At 36.0% G+C, this 15,204-nt stretch overlaps 1 protein-coding gene across 2 annotated transcripts in view; it reads left to right on the top strand.

Moving 5' to 3' along the window:
• BABAM2 (BRISC and BRCA1 A complex member 2) overlaps positions 1 to 15,204 on the top strand; it is a 178,331-nt gene that overhangs the window by 8,609 nt on the left and 154,518 nt on the right. For both annotated transcript variants that reach the window (XM_059835711.1, XM_059835714.1), the window contains exon 3: positions 12,881 to 12,957. In XM_059835711.1, coding sequence (XP_059691694.1) covers positions 12,881 to 12,957 — 77 coding nt within the window. The remainder of the gene's footprint in view (positions 1 to 12,880; positions 12,958 to 15,204) is intronic.

Raw genomic sequence — 15,204 nt, 5'->3', positions numbered from 1 at the left:
ATGCTTGAGCCTCAAATTATGCTGCAAGCCTATTCTTACTCAACAAACTTTATTTTGTTTTTTCAATTACTTTGATGTGTTGCGTCAGGCAGAATTTCAAAATGAATACAGTGATTTAAAGCTGCATATATTAAGATTCTATTTTTTTAGATATCCACTCATAACACAATTTTAAATTTCATACTTGTTTGATTATACTTATTCCATATTTATGAGGACATTAATTGTGGAAATTTTATGTAACTTGTTTGTAGTAAACCATGTTGATACTTTGTTCTTTGCACCTGTCTGATTCGCTATTGATTTCTGCCTCTTTGCTTGATACTGAGCTATGTTTATGATCAGTTATGTTCCTTAAAGAAACCTATATGAAGAGTGGTCAAAAGAATGTAGTACTATCTGGAGTAGATTTTAAGATACAAATTTACTATCAAGCTGTAATAAGATATTTATAACTTTATTGCCCTGCTTCCTAGTGAGCAGTGATGATTTACTTTTTTGTGTTATCAAGTAGAATGCAATATGCTTTGGTATTTCCCTTTCTTTTGGGCATTTCCCTTTTTAAAGTAAATATGCATTTTACATGAGTATTTCTTGAAATAATATTGGTTTTTAACTGTGAAATACTATTACAATACTGTAGCAGTTATTTAAAGCTTTTGTTTGATCTTTTGATTAATTTAGATTGAAAGATTGTACTTCAGTTACTTGAGGAAAGTTCACATTCCATCGTTCACATTGATATCAATAGGTAGGGGTTTTTTTTAACATGCATTTTGTTTATGTATGAAGTGTAATGAGTCTGACTCTTCTGAACCCAATTACTGTGAAAAGCTGTTTTAAAAGATAATTATATTCTGAGTAAAATGTATACTTGAAAGGATGTGGCAGTTTCTAGGGGACGTACGGTCTTATGAGTACTTTATGACTTACCCAGTACAGCAGTAAACTATTACTTTTGCACGGAGTAGGTAATTTCATTCCAGTTTCTGATAAATATATTTCTTCACGACAAAGAAGCTTATTACTAGTAGCTTATTGACACTCAAGCAAAAATTAACAGGCTGAAGATCTGATGAGACAATGCGAGAGGTGTCACTGTAGAGCAGCACTTGGAACTTCAAACAACAATTTTTCTGTGCTGGTCCAAAAAGACTGACTGTCCTTAAGATTGCACTCTCCTGCATTTGTTTCTGAATGTTGAATAAACAAAGGCAAAATGTCTGTCTGATAAAGATCTAAGCATAGTGCATACATTTGGTAATGGTTTTGTAAATATTCTCCACAAAGTTTGGCATTTTTTTTACACCAGTTTTAAACAAGGTGCTTGAAGTTGTTCAGAAAAAAAGTGTGTGTTTGTCAGTTTCAAGTGCCATGAGTAAAGAAAGGATTTTAAAAAGTAAAGGTAGTATTAGATAATTGCAGTAACTTGGGCTCTAGTTTGAAAGGCTACATACATTTTCCTAATTCAATTTAAATACTGCACAGTATGTCTTTGGTATTTTTAGACTGGGACAGTGAGTGACTTCCTCTTGTCTGACCATGAAAAAACTGAATGTGATGTCTACCAGTTTTACGCGTTAATAAAAATGAGAAGAGACTGATACAGATGCCAACTGTTTCTTTTCTAATTTGTTTAGAGAGCTTCACATGATGTAGTACTAACATATGTGCCAAACACAGTTGGAAAGATGTACCTTAGCAAGGTATTTAAATGTATTTTGGCTATCTGTACTTTGGTAACTCATTGAACACTTCTTGAAAGCCTACGTTAACAGGTCTCTGTCAAGGACTTTCTGCTGTTGTAACAGATGTCCGTCTTCTTTCTTTGCATCGTGCATCACTGCAGGACAAAAAATTCTTAAGACTTTTTTTTTGGTTGTGAAGATAGCTAAAAAACTAATAATTCAGTACCTGGTCCAATTTCTCCCCCTTTTCCAAACCCTTGCATCACACAGATGCGGCATTTGTTTAATGTAAGCTAGACAGATCTCTAGCATACCATGGATCTAGGATGCATTTTACATATCACCAGAAGCTGAGAACAACTGGCTTTTAATTTTTTTATTCTTCTGCTGAGTAGAGAAGAATATATTCCTGGACAGCTGGTCGGTAAATTCTTCCAGCCTTACGTATGCAATTACACTTCACGTATGCCTGACTCTCTCAAGCGCATATACACATACATGGCATGACATTACATAGCTTATGTACACTTGTAATGAAGCTGAAGCAAAAGCTTATTATTTTTTGTTTTAACCTGTTTGTTGCAGTCATTGTCTGATGAGTTTAGGGGCTTTAAAAGCATAGGAGATGATCAGAGGCTCGATCTTGACAGAACAGTATGCAACAGTGTTGAATATATGATTCTGCCACATTTATATTACAGCCAACAGAAATCAATGGGAATACTTCTGTAAATTACTTCTGTGAGTCAGTGATGATAAACGAAGCAAACCACTAATTTTTGAAAACAGAATCTGTACACTTTTTTAACTACAGTCATTCTCTAACAGTGTGGGAAATAAAAAAACTGTACATGCCTTTTCTTACAATGTATTGATCACTGTGTAAGCCTGTGTAAAAATTTTCAAAGGGAAGTTTCATTGTCATAAGAGTCTCTTTTGTTGGCACTTAGGTTGTCATCTCTCTATTGCTGCCCTTTTAAATGCACCCTTATAAATGCTTTGGGATCTTTTGAACCATCAGTCATAGTGCTCTTTCTTCTGACTGATGACAAAATGAATTTTTCTGACCGGTCGGGTAGCTCTGTCCAGCACTGAATTTGCAGTGTAGGTTTAATACCTCAAATTCAACTGGAAACAGGATAACCACACCAATGCAGTGCTATGCCTGAGCTATTTTAATCTGTTCCTTGATATACTTAGCTAAGGCGTTTACTTGGCATTGCACTGCACAGTGTAGGCATACCTTGAAGCAACTATTATCTAACTGGAATTGAGCATCTGAAAAGAATACTTTGAGCTGTACGTGTAAGTGAACAGAGTTTTGTTTGCTCTTGAAATTGATGTTTTTATTGAAGATACTGAATTCAGTCCTTGAGGTAAAGGCAAACCTCCTAAGTAATCCATAGAAAAGTAAAAGTTGATAAAAAGGAACATACTTATTTTGTCTTTCCTGAGAGAAGGGAATTGGTATGTCTGAGGCAAACCACTCTGCAGTGTAGGCCACAGGTTCTTTTCTTTGTGGTATATGGGTGAAAGAATAAAATTAGACCACTAGGACTGAGTATTTTTATTATTGTAAGATAAAAGAATCCCAAGTGAGTTAATTAAAAGAAACTGCAGAATTCGATTATGGAGAAGAGGCAAAAAAAGCCAAATATAAAAACTTCTAAAATTATATTTTCCTAAAAAACCCCAGATTCCTGTGCATCACTGAAATAATATTTTTAAACCAAAAATGTGACAGAGTACCTGTTGCTCTGTTTTGGATGGTCAGTTCTTTGTTCCATAGAAAAACTTGTTTGGTTTATTCTTTTTTTATAGTTAGGGTTACCAGTGACTTTTCAAAATGTCTCCCACTCTACATGATTTCTTTCTGTTTTGTACCTCTTCTAGAATATTGGTTTCAATCTCTGAAGTTGGTTTACAATTTGGTTATGAACTTCAGCCATGGATTTTTTTTTATTTTGTTGGGGGGGAATAACACAGTGTTTTGTGTTCTTTGTTAAGAATTCTTCTGTAATGAGCATTTTTTGAACTAATAGATAGTTGACTATCTGTCCTGTTTTTTAGGCTGCCATAAATCTTAGTCAGAAGCCTTAACTTAAAAGCTATAAAAGTGAAATTATTTCAGGCCAACTGCAAACCATTTACAGGCAATGAAGACACTTAAAAGAAATAATTTCCTTGGACATTTTGAAGGTTATAATATCTTCCATGTGACTTTTGATGTTTAAGTTTTAACCTGTTGCACATAGGCAAAAATAAGTTTTATTAGATAGATGCAGGAGGGAGGAGAACTTGAGGATGTAGGAGAGGTGTTGGAAGTGGCATAAAGACAGGTCAAGGCATTTGCAATGGGTTGGGGACACAAAGTTATAGGAAATTTGAAAAGAGAGTCCAGTCTACCCACTGGGATCAAAAGGTGACTCTGCTCATAAGTAGTGTCATCCTTGCAGGAGGTCCTACCTGTTCTTCTGTGCCTGCGAGGTTGCTAAGGGATAAGCCATGTCTAGCTCCTACTGGGATGCTGGGAAAAAACAGTGAATTGGATTGTGAAGGCAAGAACTAGTATTTGCAGGAGAGGAGAGGATTTTTTTAACTATCACCAAGAAGAGGGTAATGGAACTGCTTTCTTTAGGTATAGTTAGATGGAGAGAGTGATGAATAATTTTATGCTTTATGGAGTAGGCTTGAAAATAGTGTTAGCACAATTGAGGTGGCTGTGAACTGTGGGAATTCATGTGAGAACAAGTTAGAGAAAGACAAAGAGAGGTGAAAGGTTCTTGAGCCAGACTTCCTGGAGAAAATATAACATGCAGCTATGTGGGGCGTGTTTTCTGCAGGTACAGTTCCACTGTGTGATCTGTTGTAATTTTGTGTATGATTAGGATTTTCCTGTCTTTTTAGTTTATTGTGTATCATCTTTAATGTTGTAATTAATCTAAAACAATAGTAGAAATAGGAGAACTACCGATATTTTTGTTTGGGTGTCATCTTTTCATAGGCTTTCTGCTGTGTCTCCAGTTCTGTAGTATTTTATGTGCATATACACAATTTGAAGTTACCCTTTTGAACGTACGTGCAACTGAAAACTAGGGTGTTATATTCAAAATTTGGTGATCCTTGCTTGGTCTAATTTTCATATCCAAAGAACTGAATTCATGGTGTTGTATTAAGATAAATTTCTTCTGAGAGTTTGTAAGGTTAGGAATTCAAATAATTAAGAGATCTGTGACCAGAAAGCTCTAAAAATCTGCCATTAGAAGAAAACTTTAAAAGAAAATGTGAAAAGACATAGTATCACTGGACCCCTCCCAATATTGTTTAGTTAGTTTGTTAAAGGGGGAAAATATATCAACACGAACTCTGCTTTTAGTCCTTATGTTTTTTTCCTGATACCAATTCATTGCATTTTCCAGGAAACTAAACAGTTTTATGGTGTGAAATAAATTACTTAGAAAATAAGTTGGGAATCTTTATGGCTACTACAGGTGGTATTGGGAGCAATGCTAAATGACTTCTTAAAACTTACGTTTATAATAGCTTAGCTTTCATGACTTTCTGTATGCATATGCTCTTTCTGTGAATGCTGAAAGGATCTGAAACTCCAGGTGGTAGACTGTAATTTCATACTTGGCGAAGAATGGTTCTCTTTTAGAGTAATCTAAAAGTAAAAATGTTCCTTGTCTGATTTTTTTTTTCTTTCTTCAGAGATTGAATTCACATTAGTGAACAGTAGAAGTAGAACATGAGAGATTATTACTTTGAACTGAGTTAGAACCTAATACATAATCAAATGGCATCTGTGAAAGTATGAAACAGGAGTTTGAATCTGAGAAGAGGGAAGGAGACGAAGTAAATCCAAAGGATGAGTCTGCCACTCCCTCACAGTCTTCTCTAAAACTTTGCTTATGCATTCCAGGGATTTGGGGTACAGCTGGTCTTACAGTATGATGAAGTAGTGCCTTTCCCTTGCCTGAACATGTGACAGAAAGGTAGTTTATGAAACTGTGAATTCACTAGTTTATTTACCAAAATGTAGTCTACTGGAGTGGGCATTATGAGTGTTATCCCATTGCAATTTTCTTGTTTCTGTTAATTTTTTAATCACTCCTACATTAAAACTTCCATTTTCTGTTTCTATTTTATTGTTTTGGGGAGTGATTGTGCCACGTGTAGTTTTTAAAGGGAGTTACAGGCAATTACCTGTATGTATAAAAGATCTTGCTTACAAAGGTAATCAATTTGATTATAAAAGATGTTTCTAAAGCATCTAAACCATGTTTGTAAAGCATGTTTTGTTGAAAACTTTCCATTGTCAGTTGTTAATTATTTTTCTTAATTTGTATCATAATTGGCTCCTTGAGACCTAATAATAATGAGCTCCCACCGTAAGCTGTAGGGAAACTTTTGAGATAGTCTGTTCTTCAAGCTGTTTTTTCAAGTACGCTTGCAAGTATATTAGATGTGGTGCTGGTTATCAGCTCTGTTTTCATATTCCTTTTTGTGGTGGCCATTTCCAACCCATCCTACTATTTTGACTGGAAAAGAGCAGTTCTAAAATCAGCCTTCCTAGGCTAAATGAACAGGGAGTTTGTGATGCAAAAAAAAAAAAAAAATCACAACCATGTGAGGTTTGTATGTGCTTTCATTTAATGTAGAAATTCTCTGAGAGTACTTCAAAAAATATATATGTATGTGTGTGCTTCCTCTGTTTCCCCATAGAGCCTGGGCTGAATGTCTGCCTCCAGGAGAGGCACCTGTAATTTGGGAGATTGCAGGACACCTGCCACAAGATCAGGGCAGATGTGAAAGAGATTTGCAGTTCTAGAAGCAGGCCCAGAGCTCTCCCCGCCTGCAAGATCTGTTTTGGCAAACTCTCACTCCTATTAAGTAAATCTACATTTTCTGTTAACATACAGCTGCTCTATTTGTTTTACTAACGACAGTAGTCATTAGATGCTTTTATATAGTGTTTCTAGTGAAAGCAGGTTGCTGGCAGCTGATTTAATTTTAAATAGTTATTTGAACTTTACTTTTTAAAAAATGCAAATCTGCCTGTGGGTGCAGAAGGAAAGTGAGGGATTGTTTTCCTAGGGTATGTGTTTTGCCTAGCATCCCACTCCTTTCTAAAAGTTCCAATTAGTACGATGAAATTCATACAAGAAAACATAAATATGTACGTATAGGAGAATCAGCACTTACAGTAGATTAAGGTTTTGTTGGGAATATGGTTGACATACCTGGAGACACCTTGGAGTTTCCCAGTTGATAACTATGGATTGAAATACTGTTGCGATTATGCAATATCATCCATACTAAGAGGTTTCAAAAACATGATTGTCTGTATTGCTATACCAAAAGTAGTCTTTATGTATAGTTCAATTTTATACGAAGTTCAAAGAAACCAGCTAGGGTACAAATGAGTTTTATGAAAACAGTGGGTTTATCTATTGGAAAGTTCTTTGGAGTAATTATAAATTGGTTTTCAGATTTTACTATTTTAATTAAAATATGTACGTAAGAAGCAATCACTCTAAATGTAACTGGATTTTTATTTCCCAAAAGCAGTGGTGTGTGTCTTTATCTTTTAAGTGCAAGTCCCTTTCTCTCATATGTGTATTATATATGCCTGTATAAAGTGGGGGAACTGAAGATGAAAATTGGTTGACTAGACTATCTCTCCCATTTCAAATTTTGCCTGATTGGCAGAATTTTGGTTGGATGTGTTGGTTTTCAGCAGCAGCTGCTCAGTACTCTTCTGTGTATTTGCAGGCCTCTGGGAGCCTGTAAAGATTTGTGCACTGTTACAGGGAGCTGCAGTATGATACAGGTTTTCACCATCAGTGTCAGCTCTATAAAATGTGATTTTTTTTTTTCACCATTTTTCTGTTTCCTGATCCTTGCAAAAAACCTGTCACCTGCTGGCCTTCCTTCCACTCTCCTCCCCCCTCCATACACTTAATTATTCGTAATGCCTCTGTAGATGACTTACCCATCTGTTGTGAATTCTGCAATCAATTTTTAATTAAATGGGATGAAATATTGTGTCTCCAAGGAACACTGGAGCAGATTTCCATCTACAAAAATGGGAGGAAAGAAGATTCTAAAGGCGTTGACAAAGGCTGTTCTACTTGAGTTTAACATTAAGGTGTTTTTCTTAGGAAATGCCACAATAAGAGTTTTGGGTGGAGTTTTGAGTTTGCTGCCTCTTACTAGTAACAAGGGATTTACCTGTCTTTGCCTCTGAATTGTATTTGACTCTTGCTGACAAAACCTTCAGCCTCTAAACCACTGACTGAATTGTGTCTCGTCATTACTAAAATAATACTGATTTTCTTCTTTAGCTTTTTGTCTTATGAAAGGAACTGGACCTCCTTCTTCCCTAACAGTATCTTTTTATGACAGATATAGGAGCAATTGGAAACATATACTAGATATATTAGAGCTGGGAAGGGTTGGGAATACAGCCAGTGGTCAGAACTTCCTTTGTGGTGTTGCTCTTTATATGTGTGTGTGCACTTTGTTTTTTAGCAGTGTTCTCCATCAGGGTATCTCTAATGCTGTGTGAAGCTTTCTTGGCTTTTACATCAACAGCCTGATGAATAAAAAAAAATTGTCTGTTATCCAAAAAGTACTGATCCTCAAGAACAGCAAGTGTGGCAGCCTAACCATCATGAGATTAAAGAAGCTTTTGCATCTCTGGCTCTTCAGGTTAGACAGTCTCAGTATTAGGATCCTGAAATCATAGTGACTAAAACTCTCTTCACATAGAAAAAGCGGTAAAGCTTCGGTATGATCTAAGAAAGACTTGAATGACTAAACACATTGCATACCTTTTCAAATCAAGAAATTTGATAGCAATCAAATAAATCACAGTCCTCCTTATCACCATGGCTTCAATCCTGTAAAATATCTAAGTGGCTCGGAAGGAAAGGGAATAATTTTATTTTAGCTTAAAACAGAAGAAGTTGTGATAAATAGAGTCAATTAGAAATACTTTGGTATAAGAGAAAACCTTAATGTTAAGCTCAACTAGAACTGCCTTTCTAGATGCTTTTAGAATGCTATGGGAAGAAGTACTAATTTTGCAGAAAAATACCTTCTACTATACCTATCATTTTAGGCTGATGCCTTATTCCAAACAGCAAAACTGAGTGACTTTTCTGATTTATTTATTTATTTTTATATTCCCCCATCCCTTGTTTTTTTTTTTTTTGGATAATCTTTCCTGTTTCCTTTTGTGGCTGGTAAAGAATTCTGAGCACTTCTAACTAAGCATCTGGTGCTGACAGTAACTTCTTCTTTGAATAAGAATTGGTTTAGTTTATGTGTTTTATTTACTGTGAAAGAAACCTTCTCCCAACAGGTCGTAGACAATCCCAACTTCAAGATGCATCAAACACTCAACAAATGAATGTTCTACTTGTCTTCTACTTGGAATACGTATTTTATAAGTATGTAATGTATCTCAGCTCAAGTTTCATCTGCTGTGTTTGCTCAAGGAACTTAGCTAAAAGCTGAATACAAACTCCTCTCTCAGGAGATAAGTTTCTTGTATATTTGATTCCATCTACCAGATCCCAACGATAGGTCTCAGCACAGCTCCTTTGAATAGGGCAGCATGGCTTTAAGTGATATATTCAAGCATATTCCTTTGTTCCTGAAACTCGTCAAGTTGACAATTCTTTGATGTTTTAGTAGGGAAACCATTGTGGGAGATCTTGTGGTATAGTATTAGTCATCTTATGAAGACTAATTCATATCACTGCTCTGAGCATCAGAGCATTAATTCTTGCTTCCATGGCTTTCCTATGTGAAATACTGACTATTTAGATGAAGATATGCAAACCAGTAATATTTTTCCATGAATAAAGAGGGAGATAGCACATCTATTGATCATGAGATGGAGTCAGCTACTGAAATTAATTTTCAACAGCAGATATTACTGTTCTATCTGTCAATTCCCTGTGAAGATAGGACAACAAATAATCTTTAAAAGACCTTGTTACAATTCATTCCTTTTCGGTGTGACTTTCATGTGGACCATGTTAAGTAAAAGGATCAGCAAATGTAAAATCTTACATTTTGGAGATGATAGAGACCAAGCTTTTGGGTCAGACACATTTGTAATTATGAGCAGTTCTATGTGTTAAGTAAACTCAAGCAAGAGAAGTTGTCCGTAGCCAGGCCATTTGTGGCTTTCTGTTGAAATAAGGTCACACATCAGTTGCTAGATGTACCAAAGTTTTGATTTGCCTTAGAAGTTTTGCTCTTCTACTGTTTGTACTAAAAAATAACTGCCTCCTTTCAAATGGACGTATGTAAGATTTTTGCTAGGTTGCTCAGTCTATTGCAGTTATTTAAGTCTCTTGTGCAGCCTAGCCAGAGTAATTTGGCAAAAAAACCCCCCAAAAAAACCGAAACAAAAAACCCAACAAACTGTGAATACTGTCACTTCCCATCATTTCTAGACCAGTAAAATTAAAAACATCTCTAGTGGAGTATAATAATCTAGGGAAAATACTTAGTATTGCTTTTAGGGACATTTACCATTAAATCAGGCTTTTATATTAATGTTAAAGAATATTATACTTTCCCTAAGTATTTCCAAATGGCCCATTGTGCTAAAAGAAAAGATTGTAGGGTATTTGCAGTATCAGAATTTTTTGTGTCTGTTGAAAAGCTAGCAACAATGTTATTTTGATGGTATTTGTGAAATGTGCCTCAGACTGTGACCTGTGATATTTTGAAGGGAACTTCCATTAAATATTAACTGATGTTGCAGAGATATTTTGGAACTTGCAAATGATTTTTTTTTTGTGTTGCTTTTTTTTGTATGCTGCCTAGAATTGGCCTTATGTGATGTAAGCCTTAGAAATGACTTGAAAGTAGGTAAGAATAGTCTCATACCTATAGCTGTAAAGTTCATCCACAGCCATGAAAACACCCTAACAGTGGGCACTCCTGTTTGGCTGTTCTCACCTACTAAAAAAACCCACACATCTTTGAAAAAATTATATTCTCTTGTTTCTGGTGCACTGGAGCGCCAATCTTTCCTGTTCTCAAACAGAACCCAATTTTACTCCCAGTCAGGATGGTGATACTTACTGTTCTTGCTAAGCCCTACCTAGGTGTAATTCAAAAAGAAGTAGTATAGACCATTAAATCAAAGCACTTTTCAGCTTCGGCCCTGTCGTCCAGCATACTGCATTCCCTTTCATGTTGGCACCATCAGCAGGTGTAATAAACATCATCTCTTTTCCGTCATCAGTGTTTCAATGAAATGTGAGGTAGTATTCTACCAGAAGAAAACCCAGTCAGTGCATTCTTCCTGAATGAAGCAAGATGTGAACTAATCTTTTCTGAAACTTGCTCTGCAGTCAGCTCTGCACACATATGATAGTAGTTGTATCTAAATTATGCTTCTATAGATTGTTTTGCATGGTGCTCTCACAAGACATTGCAAAAACCTTTCTAAAGTGAAGATAGCAAGTATGTTGCTTCCCTTTTATTTGCAAGGACAGTTATCTAATTTCTGTCATGATGCTGAAAAAGTGTAGTGTATTCTTGTGAATCAATGCAGGCTACTAATTGTATCTGTTAGATTCTAGGTGCACACAACTGGTTTGCTTATGTTTTCTGGTATTTTTGTGGAAACTTCATTTAAGTTAATTGATCTGTAGTTGTGCTTCTTTTTGATGAAGCTATGTGTGGGCACAAATTTGATTAAATAGTAAATGTAGCTCACTGAATAAAAACAATCTGAAGCTAGTGCACATGGTTTCCTTAACTTGCAAGTGTAAAGAGAAAAGAGACTTTAGAGCTGGCATCCAAGAGAAATAGCTCTCTGAAGCATTTTAAGTATGTTAGTGGGAATTAACATTGCCCCATTTGCTCTGATGCCTCTTCTGCAGTAAGACAGATAGAGCTGCAGGAGTTACCATGTTCTATCTCAGAAGGTAGGATCAGAATTTTTTCACTTTCTGGCCTACCCATCTTTTTGCATTTGGCTGTGTGTATTGCCCAGTAAGCATGTCTTTTGTTTCATTATATTGTCAGTAACTTGTATTAGAGCTCTACCAGTGATTTGATATATGAGCTTAGGCAAGTTATTTTACCTTCTTTTCACTGTTTGTTTTGTCTAGAGTTGACCAGTCTTTAGCTTTGAGCTTTAAGCGGCTTGCAATAAGCAGAGCTCTTGTACTGGGGCTATAAACAATTCTCAGTGATCCTAGGCTTGCAAGAAGACTTCTGGGTTATCAGGATCCCTAGATACAGAAAGCAATGAACTGCTAAGGGCTTCCAGTATTTTTGCTACTGGGACCTGTCATATGCCCACTAGCCCAGAGTGTTGAGAGCTCCAGGGACCATTTCTGCCAGTGAAACAATTTGTGTCACTGTTTCTCCTTTGTAGCTGAAATATTTGGTTGTTTGTTTTGCAAAGATTTTGTACAAGACTTAAAAGGTGTAAAAAAAGTTGATCATCTCTGGCCTAGACACTAAATAGTTTTTCAGTGACTTTTGTGTTCATGAAATGCTCGCTTACCACCATGAAACCCAACTGCCGTTGCGGTGTTCCAGAAAAACAGGAGATATGAAATAGTCACAGATCATGAACATACATGCTCAGTTGTCATAGCATCAAATAGCTGATTCTGAAACTTTCTCGGCTGGAGGCTCACTGTGAGACTTTTCCACAAGGGAAAAATTAAATGTTAAAATAAGTAAAAATGACTGAATGTTGCTGTATTAAAACTAAGATTGAACCCAGGTATCTGGATGACAGGGATAGGGAGCATGTAACCATGTTACTGTGGCATAGGTAGAGAGTTGTGACCTGCAAAATTGTATACAAAGTAGAGAATTTGATGGCTTTGACTGACTAATTGTTAGTATTCTAATGACTCTTTCAAACCGGGACATTTTATGTGTATATTTTCTGTGTTAAAATGGGAAAGATGATTGCTGGCACAGATCCTAAAGTTTCTCATGCTGTTGTGAGAACTGCTTATCAAAAGAGAAAGGGCCTCCTGCATCTTTCCCACCTTTTCTTCTTTCCCAGAATGTAACGATGAGTATTTCTAGTATTCACAACATCTTTACTATGTCAGTTGTTTGTACCCTGTAGAATAATGTTAGTGTCTGCTACCATCTGTAACTGCTTAGTATATTCTTCTCTTCATTTTTAGTTGTACATCCTTGACGCCTGGACCTAGCTGTGATCGGTTTAAGCTACATATCCCTTATGCTGGAGAAACACTCAAATGTAAGTTAAAACCTATTGCTTTTGCATCTTGGCCATTCTTTCAGTAATGATGTTCTATATCATGTTAAGTTTTCCAGTGTGTCTAACTAATTTTATGAGTTTTGAGATACCTGTGTTTGTTGTTTTTTTCTTAGAGCTGAAGCTCTAAGAACATGCAGCTGTAAGAATATCTAATTTTTAAGAGAAGTTTACAGCCTTCTTGATATTACAAATTTGAAAACATGAGTCCTAAAAGCCAAAAGTCACCCCCCCCCCCAATATTTCTAATAAAATGTTATGACTTAAGATAATCTCATGACCATTTTTAGACTCACTATTTGTATATGCTTTGTGTTGTTTCCTTCTTTCTCTTTCAGGAAGAATTCTTTATTAAGTGCCAATAAAAGAAGTCAGTCTGTTATTTTATTAGGTATCTCTAAATAGTAACTGGTATAATTGACCAGATTAGAGAAATGTGGCACTGTTTTTTCTGACTTAGTGTTGTGGTTACATCCTCCTTACTCTTGGAGGATTTGTAGATAGCTGGCTCATTTGCCCACTCTTCAATTAGTCTGTGTTTTGATTCAAAGGATTAGGATAAAATTTGCTTTTGTATGTTTTTAAAAGGTAAAAACTAGTTTTCTAAACACTTGAGTTGCTGATAATCTGTGTATGAAAAATGGTAAAGTTGTGTTGTTTTTTTATCTCTAACAACTGAAATATGAAAGAGGATGAAGAATTTCAGGTAAAGTAATATTTAAAGCTTGGCAATTTTAGATTTAGGGCAGCACTGGTGAAACCACATCTGGAGTATGGTGTCCAGTTTTGGTCTCCCTAGTACCCGAAAGGTATGGACATACTGGGATGAATCCAGCAAAAGACCACAAAGATGATTGAGGGACTGGAGCATCTGTTGTACAAGGAGGGGCCAAGAGAGCTGGGCCTTCTCTAGAAGAGAAGGCTCAGGGCAAATCTTACCAATGTGTATAAATACCTGATGGGGGAAATGAGGAAGATGGAGCCAGGTTCTTCTCAGTGGTGGTCACTGAAGGCAAATGGTCACAAACTGAAATACAGAAGATTCCATTTAAATGTAATAAAAAAACTTTTTTTGCAAGGATGGTCAAACAGTGGAACAGGTTATGCTTGGAGCTGATGTAGCTTGCATGTCTCCATCCTTGGAGGTACTCAAAACTCAACTGGACATGACCCATAGCAATCTGTTCTTGTTGACCCTGCTCTGAGCCGAGGGATTGGACTAGGCAGTCTCCAGAGGTGCTGTGCAACCTCAGCTATCCTGTGAGTCTGTGAAAATATGCTATCTGAGGGAGCAAGTACTTAAACGTTTAACATTTCTGTTCACACTAAAACACTTACTGCTTTGATAGTACCCATCTAGACTGCATCATATACATGTTATAGCTCTCGAAGACATTTTAAATATTAAGAATATTATTGTATTTCTTCTGTAGCAGTTTTTCTTGTCATTATGTAGTGCACTGGAAGCCCTTCTCCTTTATGAACAGAGATCAACACAGTTAAACTTCTTATCATTACAAGTACTTTAAAGCTTCCATTTGGCACCAGTAAGGAAAGTTGTCATTCCCAGAAGTTGGTCTGGAAGCTTGCTTGTGTGTTTGAGAGAGGAGCTAGGCTCATGTATCAGTCTACTATAACTATTTTATCTATTCTAGAAGTATGAAATAATGACTCAAGAGGCTTACTAATCATTCTTTTCCAAAAGATAAAAATGGAATATTAAGTCCTAGCTAGCAATTGTTTTAAGAAAAAAAGATTTGGCTATGCATTTATTCAGAATTTTCAGTAAGTAATGGTGGTAATATGTGAAGCCAGCTACCGTACCAGGTAGATTTTTTTTTTGTCCTTATTTCAACTTTTTTTTTTTTTAAAAAGTGATATTGTGTAGCAGACTTAACCTGCTCAGTCTTGATGTATCCTGCAATGTGTAGTAAATTCTACTTGAGACTTGTTTGGTGGCTATGATCAAGATGCAGTGAAAAGACGCTTCATTGGATGACATTGCTCTAGAGAATGGTATCATATTTTCTATGGACTGTAGTAACGCTCTCATTTATCACTGTACAGGGCCCTATCATTACATTCTGAGAGCTTTAAGTCTTCACTTGTTTTTAAGTAGAGGCTACTGATTCCTGATTCATAAAGGAAAATTAGTAGATTAAAATGCTCATATGTGAGGACATAGGCATACAGACTACACTAATGTACTAAATGACTGTAGTCCAGTTA

Source organism: Gavia stellata, chromosome 2 (genome assembly GCF_030936135.1).
Source record: "Gavia stellata isolate bGavSte3 chromosome 2, bGavSte3.hap2, whole genome shotgun sequence".
In the NCBI taxonomy this organism is placed as follows: domain Eukaryota; kingdom Metazoa; phylum Chordata; class Aves; order Gaviiformes; family Gaviidae; genus Gavia; species Gavia stellata.
The sequence above is the reverse complement of the archived record's forward strand: the minus strand, read 5'-3'. Positions and strand labels throughout refer to the sequence as shown.